The 15,908-nt window shown below is 37.1% G+C and overlaps 1 protein-coding gene and 1 non-coding gene across 4 annotated transcripts; one reads left to right on the top strand and one right to left on the bottom strand.

The window, feature by feature from the left end:
* Window positions 1-1,045: 1,045 nt before the first annotated feature.
* On the bottom strand, window positions 1,046-14,986 carry EIF5A2 (eukaryotic translation initiation factor 5A2). Of its 3 annotated transcripts, none has more exons than XM_045502997.1 (5): window positions 14,850-14,986; window positions 13,951-14,150; window positions 13,311-13,415; window positions 6,329-6,460; window positions 1,046-5,784 (listed from the first exon to the last, which is right to left on the bottom strand). In XM_045502997.1, exons 2-5 carry the CDS (start codon window positions 14,113-14,115, stop codon window positions 5,725-5,727), a joined length of 462 nt encoding a protein of 153 aa, XP_045358953.1. In that variant the 5' UTR covers window positions 14,116-14,150; window positions 14,850-14,986; the 3' UTR covers window positions 1,046-5,724. The 3 variants fall into 3 exon arrangements, with proteins under 3 accessions (XP_045358953.1, XP_045358952.1, XP_045358950.1); XM_045502996.1 differs by lacking the exon at window positions 14,850-14,986 and adding an exon at window positions 14,398-14,824 and having other exon boundaries at window positions 6,373-6,460; XM_045502994.1 differs by lacking the exon at window positions 14,850-14,986 and adding an exon at window positions 14,398-14,810.
* On the top strand, window positions 6,760-6,902 carry LOC123576290. Its single transcript, XR_006701298.1, has one exon. It is a non-coding gene; the product is annotated as a small nucleolar RNA SNORA67 (small nucleolar RNA).
* Window positions 14,987-15,908: the final 922 nt, after the last annotated feature.

Below are 15,908 nucleotides of genomic sequence, written 5' to 3'. Positions count from 1 at the left end.
ATGCTGTGAAAAATCGCTGAAATGACAGCAAAGGATTTAGAATAGAACATAGTCAATACAGCAACAGCGAGGTTCGAGGTTTGAGAGGATTGACTCCCATTTTGAAAGAAGTTCTATTGTGGGTAAAATATTATCAAGCAGCATCACATGCTACAGGGAAATAGCTTATGAAAGGAATAAGTAAGTGATGCTGCAAATTTCATTGTTGCCTTATTTTAAGAAATTGCCACAGCCTCCGAACCTCCAGCAACCACCACCCTGACCAGTCAGTAGTCATCAACATCAAGAGAAAACCATCTACCAACAAAAAGACTGACTTGCTGAAAACTCAGATGAGGGTTAGCATTTTTTTGCAGTATTTTTTAAATGTTTATTTATTTTTGAGAGACAGAGAGCATGAGCGGTGAGGGGCAGAGAGAGAGGGAAACACAGAATCTGAAGCAGGCTCCAGGCTTTGAGTTGTCAGCACAGAGCTCGACACAGGGCTCGAGCTCATGGACCAGGAGATCATGACCTGACTGGAAGTCGGAAGCCGGACGCTTAACTGAGTCACCCACATAGCCCATTTTGCAATATTTTTTAATTCGTGTGTGTACATTATCTTTTTAGACATATGTGACTGCACATTTAATAGACTACAGTATATAGTGTAAATGTAACTTTTCTATGCACTAGGAAACAAAAAAATTCACCTGACCCACTTTGTTTCAATATTCACTTTCTTGCAGTGGTCTGGAACCAAACCTGCAATCTGAGGTATGCCTGTAGATGTTATTTTTGTTTATTTTTAATGTTTATTTCTTTTGGGAGAGAGAAAGAGTGTGAACGGGGAAGGAGCAGAGAGAGTATCCCAAGCAGGCTCCACACTGTCAGTGCAGAGCCTGACATGGGGTTTGAGGCTGGATCTCATGAACCGTGAGATCATGACCTGAGCCTAAACCAAGAATCGTATGCTTAACTGACTGAGCCACCCAGGCGTCCCCATACTATTTTCTAGCATAAAAATGGTTTTAGGAATGTATATGTACAAGAATAGGGCAGGCTGTTAAGTTAACTTTATGTTTATTTAATATAGCTGATGAAGTTACCAGACAAATATATTTTAATGTAACAAAAAGTTATAATTGATGTATATCATCTACAATGTAAAGGATTTTAATAATTTAGTATACCCAAAGACATTTGGATTTTACCCATTTTTGAGATGTAAAATACACAATTATAATACTCATACTACATATCTTATAATTTTAAAGTTTTAGCTAAAACATGAGTCTCTGTAGATAAAAGCAAGAATTCTCCTGTACCTAAGACAAATAAAAATGTATTACTAATAAAGTGCCACTGGATTAGACAATGCCATTTCAACTATTTCCTTTTTGGAGAGGAGAACACAAGTACATGATAATATGCAACTAGCCATTTTCATTATACTAGCATAGAACTAGTAATGTGCATTGTATTTTGTAACAAGCACAAGAGTGCTCATTTATAGTAGGTATTAACCATAATAAAGAATTCCTTTCAAGAAAGATCACAATTATGACTTATGACAAGCTGTACAGTCATCACTGAATATAGATTGGTGTCCAGAGTTTTTAAAAAATACAATCATGAACTAAGATGAACCTAAGTCTACCAATACCAAGAAATAGTTTTAGGGACTTCATATAAATAAAATAACCTCTCTCTCAATTGTAAAATAGGTTTCATCCAATTCTAAGGCGAGAGGAATAGTAGTGGTTGGTAAAGTTTGGCAACAAGTATGTTTCTAGCAGGTGAAAGAAAGCTCGATATGCATTGCTATAAGATGCCTCTTTCACACAAGGAAAACATGCTAATTAGATGTAGATAGCACTTTTCAGGCACTTGACCTCACTTGGTAGTTAAGTTGATGTTCAGATGTATACTTAATGGAGAAACATTATATAGTGACTTCAAGTCATGTTCTCACAGAACATCTGTGTTCCATAGCTAAATCCAAATGTTCCCGCTAAAATCAAATAATGATGCCATATATCCAGTTCAGAGAAAAAAAATTTAATAGATTAAAGTTAATAGATTGAATTTTCTCAATTTTAAGATTTTCCACAATAAATTTTTCGTAAGCCTTTGTTGTCTATTACTTGTCCGAATGCTAGGAGAAAAAAAGGCTTAAAAACTATAAAATATTGTGCCTAAGTAAAGTTAGAAAATTTTCAACTGTTGATCAGTTCAATATAACATACGGTTTATGGAAATATGCTCAGAGTTTGCTCTTATACTGCTTAAGAGCCATATTTTCTCATAGTAAATTTGTTTGTGGTTCATATTATAGAATTCAGTATGTAAACATTTGCATGTACCCAAAGAGCATTATGAATTTTTGATCTGTTGTCCCTAGATATGTTTGAGAACCACTACCTATTTGTCTGGCTCTAAAAACTATCTTTGGGGTCCATGCCAAAGAAATGCTTTCAGATAGATCATTAAGGTTTGGGTTCTAAGATAAGACTACCAAAGTCTATTCTACAATGAAAACTATATGGCAAGATTTCAGTATAGATGTTATCAATGTTCCCATTTTGTTTTAATACTTAGGTTAAGTATTTTGATGTTAAGGATTTTTATTTGCATGTTATCATTGTATTACAATTTGGGAAAATTTGGCAATATACTTTCAGGCAGCTTTAAAATAATGCAACTTCAGCTCTTAGCACAAACAGCCCTGAGAACAATGCATTCAAATTACAGCTCAACTAGAAATAATCTAATTGAGAAACTTTAAAGTTACAAAAACAAATTCTGGAAAAGTTGTAAATTAAAAAAAAAAAAAAGTCACAACATTTGAGGCACTACCAGACTACAGTACTTTTAAGAGTTGAAAGGACTTTGTAAAAAGAACAAACATACAAAGCTGGGTGTGCATATGCACACACTCCACATTGTGCTATAATGAAAAATTGTGTCCCCAAATTTTATAGCCTAAACATTTAATTATAGCATCTCCTATTAAAGATATCATGCTCCGGCTGCAGGAGAGTTTTGGTAATTGTTATAAAGCATTGGTACAGAATTTTGTACCATAAATGGTAACGGATTCAAGAGCTTGGTTAGCAACAATTTCAAGTGACAGACAGCCCTTGGAGGGGAGAATGAAACATCATAATTATGTTTATGACGCAAATGCTAAGTCAAAGTAGCAATGATTTGATCTATTTCAGAGGGTATTCAACTTTGTAGTAGCAAATAAGGTATAACAAAGTCTTCACAGTAGAAATAAAATATGTTGCTCTAGAAAGAAACAAATATTCCACTTGTTAATATTGTATACAAATTGGTGAAATGCCTGCCGACAAAAATGGTGTATCATCGTATAATCTATCAACATGACAGTCTACACTCTATACATGGTAACCTGTGATATTTAACATTTGCTACAAAAAAGTACAACAAATACTAGGAATCAACTTTTAATATTTCTGATGTCAAAAAGAATGAAGTTACTGCTGTTCTATGTTAAAAAATACGTTTACCTGCTTCCTTTTAATACAATTTATAAAGCTTTACTAAATGAAATATTTTGTTCTAGAGAAACATGTACTGACTTATGTGAAAATAAACAGTCCCATATCTTTAAAATCTATACTTATACTTATATATCAGAAGAGTATTTACATTTCATTATGGTACTTAAAATATTTATGCATAAATAGCTTTTGCCATTCAAGGTACGAAGATAGAGTTGCATTATAATTCACATATGCTTACCTCACAACTGAAATGTATTTATGTGAAGTTTGACAAGTTAGGAACAACAAGGGCATGCTAATCCAGAATTAACAGTAAACCAGAACACTAGTATGGTTAACTGGGGTCATGTGAGTGACCAGCAAGCAGCACAGATTGAGAACTTCCTGGAATTCCTGTGGATAACAATGCCAACCAGTAACAAGTAAAACGCACAGAACAGACTACTAAAACACTAGAGCAGTATGAAGTAGATACTTAGATGGAATACTGGAAAGAATTTAGCCTAATTCCTAATTGTGCTTCAGATGGGCAAAAGCTAAGATGTTACGCTAAAATGGTTAACTATAACCTCTATATTTCTTGTGCTTTAGAATTCTCCTTGCATTTCTCTTAAGTATCCTGTTTTCTTCTCCAAATGGGTTTGCTGAGGCCTATACAAGATTTAAAAATGCACACAAATTAAGTAACTAAACCTTTGGGATCTTCTGTTCCTAATACTATTTTCAGTATCGCTTCTCGGCCTTTTGGCTAAGATCAAGTGCCTAATACTATTTTTAGTTACTGATTAGATCGGTTACAGCATCATATATGTTTTCCTCCAGATGATAGGAACAAAGGTCTTTCAGAGGTCAAGGCATGATGAGAAAGGTCTCATAATCAGTCTTAGAGAATGATTACTGAAATAGTGATTTTGTTCTAAGTTTAATTTCAATATAATGATTGTTTTTAAGTCAAAGGTCCTTGCAAACCCTGTGACAGTGTCTAGAATCCTGGAAATAAGATATACGAAGAGAAATGTAGCTGAGTCACCTAAAACACTTTTTAAAATTATTCAGTTTTTAGAATTCTTTCCTAGTTATGTTTCACACTGGTAACCGAATTAAGTACATAACAATCAGAAAAAAGTATATGTACTTCTCAAAGTAAGAAAAATAATCATCACAGAAAGTAACTCTTGCTCCATGATGCACTTTCAATTCACTTTAGAAAAAGTGTACATAAATTTAACAAATATTCCAAATCAATTTAAAGAATATCCAGTTTTGCTGGACAATTAAATATTTTAATGCCAAAAAATGTACTTAAAAATGGTTGGAAAGGAGGGACTACTATAAATACCAACAATTTATTCAACATATTGATAAAGAGCACTGCATAGCATCCTATAAAGCAGGTCACTCCTTTAAATACAGAGAGAGAACAAAAAGCAAAAACATAACTAGAAAGAAACTATTTTTATGCCAGTTACACAGGCCTCAAGTAAAAACCTATAGGTCTAACCAAACCCCTTTGCCACTGTCCCCTGTAGACTCCTCCTTTGTAATCTGACTTGCTAATAACAGTCAACCTACAGTTCAATGTCTGTCAACTATGAGCAGGTAGCAAAATCACTACATATAAGGTTATGTTTAGTCTTGCAACAATTTGGCAAAGGAAAGTATGACTGAGGTAATACAGGTGGCTGCACATGCCTACTAAGAAAACTGACACTTTTTGATAACATGATTTTTGGTTAAGGATTTGTGCTTGCCACACACAGGCTGAAACTGTGACAATTCCAATCCATAATCAACTCATTCTATATTAGGTCTGAAATTAATGCAGAACAATTCAACTTAAATGTGGTACTTTGATACCACTAGATGCTACATTGTCTGATTTTAAGCCCTGGTTTATCTATCAACTAAAATTCAGGAATGATTTGCTCAGACAAATCATATCTGCTGAAGCCATCTTATCTATTTCTTGTACTCACTGAAAACCACAGGAAAGTTATAGGAAAGACACCTACAAAATTAAAAAAAAAAAAAAAGAATTACAAACTTGATGATTTTAAATTACCAATTGCCTACAAAACTGAGTACAATTTCAAAACAATTTAAAAAAATGAGGTGGCTTATGAAGGCCATAGCTTTGGTGACAACTTAGACCCAAACTTTAGATCTGTGGTTGATCCAGACCTAACATTTTGCTCATGCCTGATGTTCCCATTTATTTGCAGGGCTTTATGGCTACAGCATATTCTTCACTCATTGCACACATAACAGACACCTAGAAGGGAAAAATGCAGGCAAAAAGTTATTCAGAAGGCAATACATACATAAGATATGTTATTATATACTGGATATTTGTGGATATTTTATACATGCTGACTTTGGAAAGAGGTATTCCAAGACGAGATAACCTACTTTATAGTTTTCCAAAGTAAAATTTCTCACACTGTGGTTTTTAAGATGACTTCCAGGAAACAGGAATAATAAGAGCTATGAATGTCTCAACACTTATCAGATGTCATACTTCTGAGAGTCATAGCAAAGACAAAGAGTAAATCACCTTCACGCTTTAGTATTCCCATACCATCTTTTCTTATCTTTCATAGCTCAGGTGCTGGTCTTCAAAACAAATTTGGGGTTGGCAATGTCTGCTTAGCAAAAAGTGAACTTTGATACTTTCTTTGGTAATGGACCTCTCGGGGTATCATGGGAAAACCGTCTCATAGAGCAGTATTTAAAAACTACATTTCATATTTGCCATTTTTTGCTAACTAGTTTATGCCACAGTTCTTATAAAAAGCAATCTCCCCTTAGGTCTTTACCTGTACATCTTCACCTGCATTGTATTTTCCTTCTATTTCTTTACCTAGTTCACCTTCTGGCAGCTTAAGATCCTCACGAACTTCACCGGTTTCTGTCAGCAGGGATAAGTAACCATCCTGAATACATATCAGCTATTAAAAGAAATTATATCATTTGCAGTGATTAGATTATATCACTTTGTAATATTTACATAGTTAAGTTGCAATCCACATTAATTTGTACAAGTACACAGTAATACGTTAATATATTCTGAGCTTAAATAATGCTAAGCATACAAAACCATAAAAGATGTATAGACTAAAAGTATAAGTTCACTCCTTCCTGCACACCACGTTCCCCCAACTCTCTCTCTCTCTCTCTAATATGCCCTGAAGCATTTATGTGTATGTGCACAATACAAATATAGTTGCTTTAGAAAAAATAAATGAGAATCCAAGGTGATTCCGTCTACATGGGGTCTGCTCATGTCCCTCTTCAGGAAATTAGTAACTTGGAAAAAAATCTGACATGTCTTAGGCTGTTGGAGGGAAGGGGATGTTTGTTTCCTTTGCCTTCCTTTGGCTGCCTACACGTATACTTCAACCCTTTCTGGATAGGTTGCGTCTTCTTAAGCCCTTGACCTAGACCAGAGGCATTGATACGCATCAGGTTTCTTTGGTCATCAACTATGACCTTCCCACCAACAGGGGAAACTATCCATAGGGTTGGTCCTGGTGGACGATTTGGCCATAAGGGTGTGGCCCTTAACATGGTGACAGAAGAAGACAGGAGGACTCTTTGAGATATCGAGACCTTCCACAAATCCTCAATTGAGGAGATGCTCGTCAATGTTGCTGACCTCATCTGAAGGGCTGTCCTGTTACCTAGCCCTATCCAGGATTCAGGCCCTGGGAGCTGAAGAGGAGCAGGAGTGGGGAGGGAAGGGAGCCATGGGATAGACATCTTGTCAGGTTTTTTTCTTTTCTTTGAATCAATGTCACCTTTTGTGTCAAAAAAACATAAATGGGATATTACAGGTATTTTTCAGCAAGTTGTTTTCACTTAACAGTATGTCTTAGAAATCTTTCCAAATTGGAAACTATAGGCCTACCTCAGTCTCTTTAACTACTTCACAGCTGCATAAATAGATTGTAACTGATTTAACTGTTTTCCTATTAATGGGCATAAAGTTAATTTTAGTTTTCCATGATTACAATGTGTTTTATAATTTGATTATGAACAAAATTCTGTAGAAAACTTTTGGTGTCCAGTTTACTATTAACATTAGATTTTTTTTAAAGACAAACATTTGCTTGTTGATGACATTAATGAAACAAACCCAGTCTAACCTACAAAGAGACACAGTTTTGATATTGCTGACTTTTTTTTTTTTTTATTACAGGAATGATGAAATAGCCAGGCTGTACTTATTTATTCTAGAAGCATATACAGTATGTCTAGATTTCTTTAAGTTTATTTAAATTTTAGTTAATGTATAGTGTAGTACTGGTTTCAGTAGAATTCAGTGATTTATCACTTCAATACAACACACAGTGCTCATCACAAGTGCCCTCCTTGATGCCCTTCACCCATCCAGCCCATCTCCCACCCCCTTCCATCAGTCCTCAGTCTCTTCTCCCCCCACCCACTGCCTTCCCATATCTGTTTTGTTTCTGAAATTCCACATATAAGTGACTACTGGGGGGAATGCAAACTGGTACAGCCACTTCCACTCTGGAGAACAGTATGGAGGCTCCTCAAAAAAACAAAAATAGAACTATCTTGCCATCCAGCAACAGGTGCCTAGACTTCTAACAGATTTTATAAAAGGCAATTGTTCGGAATACCAGATGCTAACATTGACAAACACAAAAGGAGTTGAAGATTTGGTCCTTACTCCCCTTTACTGCTTTGTGTTATTGTTTGTAACACAAACCTACCATAGAGGTAGATTTCAAAGCTCCTCTGATGGCACTACCAAATCTGGCTATGGCTTCCCACAGATATCTCATCAGATTTCAGCTTTTGCACACGTCTAAAACCTCAAAAACAAAAAGCATCCTCTAAGCAACTACAAATCCTTTTAATTCATCTTTACATCACTCAAACATTTGTGAGGTAGTTGGGAGAGGAGTGGGAAACAAGGAGGTTGAGGCAGAAGTGTAGTTTTTTTTATTGTACCAATCTTTGTATACACTACAAAGTGATCACCAAAATAAGTCTAGTTACCATCCATCACCATACAATTGACCTCCTTTACCCATTTCACTCATTCTCTAATCCCCTTCATCTCTAAAAACCAACCACCAATCTGCTCTATAAGTTTTGTTTTGTTTTTGTTCATTTGTTTTTTACATTCCACATAGAAGTGAAATCATACAGTATTTCTTTTTCTCTCTCTGACTTATTTCTCTTAGCATAATATCTTCAAGTTCCATCCAGGTTGTTGCAAATGTCAACATTTCCTTTTTTTCATGACAAAGTAGTAATCAGTTGTATATGTATACCACATCTTCTTTATTCCTTTATCCATTAATGGACATTTAGGCAGTTTCCATATCTTGGCTACTGTAAACAATGCTGCAATGAACATCTGGGTGCATATAGCTTTTGAAATTAGTGTTTTCATACCCGGAAGTGGTATAGCTGGATCATTATGATAGTTATACTTTTATTTTTTGAGGAACCTCCATACTGTTTTATATAGTGACTATACCAATTTAAATTCCCACCAACAGTCCAAGAAGTTCCTTTTTCTCCAGATCTTTTCCAATAATTGTCACTTTTTGTCTTTTTGATAATAACCATTCTAACATGTATGAAATGATATCTCATTGTGGTTTTGATTTGAATTTCCCTGTTAATTAGTGATGTTGAATATCTTCTCAGGTACCTGTTGGCCATCTGTGTATCTTCTTTGGAAAAGTTTGTTTTGATCCTCTGCCCATTTTTTAATCAAAGTGCTTGGTTTTTTTTTGTTTTTTTTTTGTTTTTTTGCTATTGAGTTCTTTATATATTTTAGACATTAACCCCTTATCAGATATATGATTTGCAAATATTTTCTCCCATTCAGTAGGTTGCCTTTTCATCTTGTTGATGGTTTCCTTTGCTGTACAGAAGCATTTTAGTTCGATGTAGTCCCACTCATTTATTTTTGCTTTTGCTGCATTTGCTTTCGGTGTCAGAACCAAAAATGTAATGCCAAGACCAATGTCAAGAAGCTTACCACAAATGTTTTCTTCTAGTTTTGTGGTTTCAGGAATTATATTCAAGTCTTTAACCAATTTTGAGTTAATTTTTGTATATGGTGTAAGATAATCTAGTTTCATTTTTTGCATGTGGCTGTCCAGTTTTTCCAACATCATTTATTATATAATTCTAAATAGCCACAGGCTTACAAGGCAGATCTTTTTGATTTTGGCTCTTTTAGCAATTCCCTGAAGTAGAACTTGTCTATTTCGAGAATTAAAGGTTCCCACTGCCATTAGTGACTGAAACATAAAAGTCAAATAATACTACTGATACTTTGATATTTATTTATATAATGGTGGTATTTTATTTTTAAAGAGTTAAGAATTCATCAGTTAAACTGTGGGATGAAATATAAAGCATTTCAAATAAAATATGTATAGACATTATATAATATCTAGTAAAACAACATTTAAAAAAATTAAACATCTTATTAAAATAAATTGCTATATGAAATAAAATTAAAATTTTCAAAAATAAAACTGTAGAAAAATAAAATTAAATAATGAAAATTATTTGATCTTCTTACACAAATTATTTTTAAAATTTCAGATATACAGTAAAGTTACAAAAATAATACATCAAAATCCCATATTTTTCCCCTTGATTCACCCATTAACATTTAACCACATGTGCATTTATGTATATATGAATACATAAAATACATAGAATATACATTCTTGTTCTTTTCTTCTTTTTACTAAACCATTTGAGTATGTTTCAAAAATCATGATTCTTTAGCAAGAAAGACAAATTTTTTTTCTTTCCCAAAAAAGACAAATTCTTATATAACCAACTTATTTTTTTTAATTAGGAAATGTAATATTGCTAAAATATTATTTAATATATAGTCCATATTCAAATTTATCAATTGTTCCAATATTGTCTTTGATAGAAACTATTTCCTCCCAACTCCAGGTTCATACCTTGTACATATTTGGCATGGATACGTGCATGAAGACCACCACAGCACAATAAATATAACTGAAAAGGCCCACAGAGCTAAATTTTTTAAATGAACAGAAATAAGTATTATATGGTGACTTGATAACAAAGGGGTATGATCACTGAGTACTTACGATGCAAGGCACTGTTCTAAGTATTAACTAACTAAACCTCCCGTGAGGTTTACTATTCTTATCTTCACTTTATAAATAATGAAAAAAAGGCAAGAGGTTGAATAACTTGCCAACCAAGGTCACGTAATTAGTAAGTGTTAAAGTAAGGATTCGGACCCAGCCTATCTGGCATGAGTCATTCTCTTATCCATGATCCAGTACAGACTACATAGCAAAGGCTGACACTAGGATGAGGAAAGTGAAGCACTTGTTCTGAGTGCAAAATTTAAGGTGGCACCAAAAAAACTCATCAGTGATCACATATCTTAAAACTAAAATTAATACAAAAATTCCATGATGAACAAAGTATCAAAATTTTAAATAAAGACAAAATTTGAACTACTGATTTTTCCTTTTAGGTGGCTTAGTCGGTTAAATGTCCCACTTCTGATTTCGGCTCAGGTCATGATCTCACTGTTCATGGGATGAAACCCTGAGTCAGGCTCTGTGCTGACATCACAGAGCCTGCTTGGGATTCTCTCTCTCTCTCTCTTTCTCAAAATAAATAAACTTAAAAAAAAAAAAATTGTGCTCTAGGCAAGGGCATCACTTACCTCATTCCCCTTGCCCTGGTCTGGGTCCTGCTGTGTCCCCAAATAAAACCCAAACTAAATTTTCCTTTATGTTAAATCTGGAGCTCCAATCAATGATTGACTAATTTTTTAAAATATTTATTTATTTTTGAGAGAGAGGGGGAGAGAGATAGAGACGGAGAGATCGTGTGTGCATGGGGGAGCAGCAGAGAGAGAGAGGGAGAGAATCCAAAGCAGGCTCCCAGCCATTAGCACAGAGCCCCGACGGTGAGATCATCACCTGAGCCGAAATCAAGAGTCAGATGCTTAACCGACTGAAAAGACTTAAAGGAAAAATTTGGTTTGGGTTTTATTTGGGGATACAGCATGGCCTAGACTAAGGTAAAGGGAACGAGGTAAATGAGCCTTTGCCTAGAGCACAATATTTTTTACAATTAGTCAATCACCCAGGTGCCCCAATGATTGACTAATTTGATCATGTTAGTAATTATATGAATTACTGATACTATCTTTCTGAAACACTCAAAGGCAAAAGCATTCTATGTTGAATGCGTATTAATGTATATAATGAATATTGAATATTCAAAGCATTCACATGTTAAGGATAAAAAAACAGAAATCCATTTTTGGCAAAAGAAAAGTCTATGCTTAGCCTTAGCTGCACTATCCTTACTTCAATGAATAATCACATATGCATTTAACAAATGTTTATTGAGCACCCACTATAAGCCATGTCTAAATTAGGTGCTCCAAGCATAATGGAATGATTAAATGGAATTTTTATACAGGAAAAGGGGGAGCAGAAAAGGACTACTTTTTGGTACATATCTACTTATGAGGTAATTACGGTATACATTTTCTCATTTAATCCTCACATTATCCTTCCTTTGTAGATGGGAAGACTGAGTCTCAGAGAGATTGTATAATTTGTCCTAGGTTGTCCAGCTGGAAAGTGGCAGAACTAGATCCAAACCCAAATTTGCCTGATTAAAAAAAAAAAAAGCCCATATGCTATTATTATAATAAGACAATTCAAATGTCTACAAAGACTCCAAGGAAACCTAGAAAATATTTATAAATGGGAAAATGAAAACATAAAACTTACTAGATTAAAACTATGTAAAAATATGTTTACATTATGTGTGAATAAAGAGTAAAAGGAAGTCATATGGGAATTGCAGCTGAAGGTAACATGCTCTAAAAATTACATAATACAATATAAGATATAGCAAGAAGTCAGTTTAAAATGAATTTAAAAAATCTAGGTATCACACTTGTATTTTTCACTGTGTAAAATATATCAGAAAAGAGTTCTGTATATGGTATGCTTGTCACTGAGATTGAAGACTTACAAGAGAGACTTTAGTTATGATTAATCTGAGCTCCCACATCCTATGAGGTCAATGGTTTGGTTACCATCAATTCTCCCAAACCAACAAAATGTTATCATTACACATGACCTATCCAAATATATAATTGGAACTAAAACTTGGAAGTTTATACCTATAATTTAACAAAAGGTCACAGCATGGTCACTGAATGTAAATAAAACAATTACATAGTTTTGTATTTTCTTTACTATATGCAGTGGCCAGGTACTTCATCTTTTATATTAATGGCTTTCGGCTGACTTCCCTATTTAAGAATACCAAATTCTAACTCACATTCATTAATACACAAACTTGGTTGGTGGAACATGAATCCCAAAGACTTCATAAAGTCTTAGGTTTGAGAAGTGAAAAGAAATAAAATACCAGGGAGGGAGTTACCTACATTTGAAATAGTTTACAACAAAGAGCAGTTTTACTAAACATTGGACTTATTCAGTCACAAAATACAGTCACTTGATCTGAGAAACAATAAGACATGTTCAACTTTTTAAAAATTCAAAATGTTAAAAAAATAGCAAATTAGCAATAATTATAAATAAGGTACAAGTGTTAAATATCACTATTTTTCCAATTTTTAGGATAAGTGGTGCCTAATATTTGGTTAGAAAAACCTACAAAACTACTCCCAGCTTTTGTTAAATTACAGTTAACAGTAGAATGTATTTGCAACTTTAAGAAACAACCAGCATTTTACAGGAAATTAGTACTCACTTGATAATCATTTCTCTTAATATTTGGAACATCCATGTTGTGAGTAGAGGGACAAATATCTTCATATTTTTTGCCCGTGAAAATATCAATTCCAACAAGGTGAACCTAGCAGAAAAGGGAGAACAGGAAACCTGTTTAATCTTTGCCAAGTATATCACTCATTACATACACAAGAGCACAATACCAAAGCTGATTATGACAGATTCTTTCTCCTTCCAAGGTCATCTAATTTTATTTTCTTAAAAAAAAAAAGTAGTGGTAATTGACTTGAGAAGCAGTGAACCAAACTAAACAGTTTCATGACATAGCCAGACCCAATATCATATATAGTCCAGTAATTCAATTATAAGATGCATAAGAAAAATGAAGTTATGTTAGAACACGTTTTCTCATCTGAATAGATTATTCTAAGTCACTAGGATTTCAGGAAAGTTTCATTTCCCAGTTAAATGAAACATTATAAGGGCCCCAAAAGGAAATGCTACATTTCAGTATGCAAAGCAATAGCTGGTCACCCGGTAACTGTGGGAAGAAAAAATTGTGATTATTACAAAGTTATAAATATGGAAATCTCATGTTCCGCACTGTAATACAAATGATTAAAACCCCAACGCAAAGAGAGACCTGGAAGGGCACTTACCTTGGCATGACCGTGCTTTCCAGTTTTGGAAGTTGACATCTCCACTATTTTGCATGGTCGTCCTTTGAGAACCACGAAGCCGTTTTTGCGCAGGGCCGAGCACTGCATTGGGTAAGTGCTGGAAGCCCCAGCATCTCCAGTAGTGAAATCAATTTCATCCGCCATGGTGGGCTGGGGAGATGCTAGCTTTTCCCAGGGAACTACACAAAAAGTTTGTGTTTGCTTTTTAACAACGGGAACGCAGGCAGGGAAACATCACATTTCGGACAGGTTACGTACCAAACATCATGGATCTATTATTTTTTCATTTATAGAACACCCACAAAAGAATAGGGGGCACTTCTAACTCCGGCCTCTACAAACTTTTCCATCCATTGGTGGGGAGGTAGGGAGGGAGGTCGCAGATGAGCTCCTAGCGGGTGGGGGATACCCGCCCTGGGCACTCACCGGCGCGGGGAGCAGCAAATCTCGGCCCCCATCGTCCCACCGCAGGAGAAACCGGCGACCTTCCCGCACAGCGCCGCGCCGCGCCACCCGGCCCTCCGCCGCCGCCCTTATCCTCACTGCGGGGGACCCAGCCCAGGCCGCACATCCCCGAGAAGGATGAGGATAACAGGACCTGGTCAACAGCACCTGGCCCCCAGGCAGCAGGCGTGCACCCCGCCCTCCAGCCTGCGGCGCCGTCGCCCCGGCCTCTCAGGCGCCCCCTTGTCCTGCCGGCATCCTTGGCCCGGCCCGGCCCGGCCCCGCAAGGGCCTGAGCCCTGGCGGGTCCCGAGCTCTCCTCCGTTCCCCTATCCATCCTTCCTCCTTCCCTAGTTTTGGACTCGGCTCCGGTCGCCTTCTCCGGCCCTGCCTCGCTCCGGTCCCGGCCCTACCAGCTTTTCCCCATGTCTTCACCTTTCAGCAGGGAAAGAGCTCCTTTTGCCTGCGCACCGGCGCCGGTCCCCTACAGATGCGGCGGCGGCAGCGGTGGCGGCCCCGGCAGTTCCAAGAGACGGGGCGGGGCCGCCACACTTTCCACACCCCGGCCTCCCCGCCCTTTCCCGCCCCCACCACAGCTCCACTTCCGGGATAGGTCCCGGCGCGTCACAGGCACCGCCCTCTCGGGCTACCATTGGCTACAATGTTCACGAGGTCCCGCCCAGTCACGTGAAGAGCGCCCTGGCAACCCCACGTGCTGCGGATTAGTGCACTTCCGGCGTGAAGAGCACTTTTTGGAGTCCGATTGCTGAGGGTGAACTTAAAGGCAAGGAAACTTGCTACCTCAAACTTTTATGTTGGTTGCACTCGGGTCCAAGTTGAAGTTAACAGGAGCCAAACCACGCGTTCTGTGGCCCCTGCCATCGGGTGCGTGGTGGTTGTCACGTGACAGCTGTCAGGCCCTGTGAGGGACACGGATTCAACGGGTGCCCTGCGTGGTTGTGGGAGGAGATTTGGGGTCGAACTTCTGGCTCAGGTTGATGGTCGAAACCACACTTGGCTCCTCAAGGAAGAGCCCAAGTGCAGTATTTTATTATGGCTCTAACCTGTCGGCTCACAGGGGACCCCGACCATCCGTGATGAGGTTCTGGCAGTCACTGCCACTGGGTGCCTGGGCAGGGTCAGCAGTGCCTTCTGGGGTGGGAACTCCTGAGACATCTGCGACCCAGATAACAGCAGTGAAATGACCCAGCTCATTCTTCACACTAGGCTGTTACAGAGTTGTGAAGGTGAATGGTGAATGCCTACCTCCTTCCTTCGTCATGGCCCCATCCAGAAACTCAGACCAGTCCAGTTCTGAGAAACTCGGCTCTTCTTTCCTCTTGGCATTGGTATTTGAGTTTGAGGTATGTTCAAACTTCGGTAGAGCTGTTGGGTTGTCTTCAAAATAGACCAGGAGCCAATAGAGACTTGACTAGGATTAAGGACCAAGGTTCTTAAAAGAGATGCGCCCCCTTGTTTTCCATTTCACAACGC

Source organism: Leopardus geoffroyi, chromosome C2 (genome assembly GCF_018350155.1).
Source record: "Leopardus geoffroyi isolate Oge1 chromosome C2, O.geoffroyi_Oge1_pat1.0, whole genome shotgun sequence".
Taxonomy (NCBI): Eukaryota; Metazoa; Chordata; class Mammalia; order Carnivora; family Felidae; genus Leopardus; species Leopardus geoffroyi.
The sequence above is the reverse complement of the archived record's forward strand: the minus strand, read 5'-3'. Positions and strand labels throughout refer to the sequence as shown.

Coding starts and splice junctions, on each gene's coding strand:
- EIF5A2 (XM_045502994.1), bottom strand. CDS start 14,542: ATGTGCGGCCTGGGCTGGGTCCCCCGCAGTGAGGATAAGGGCGGCGGC. Junction 14,151..14,397: donor ATTTGCTGCTCCCCGCGCCG/GTGAGTGCCCAG, acceptor CTTTTTGTGTAG/TTCCCTGGGAAAAGCTAGCA. Junction 5,785..6,328: donor ATGCAGGTGAAGATGTACAG/GTAAAGACCTAA, acceptor TTTCCCTTCTAG/GTGTCTGTTATGTGTGCAAT.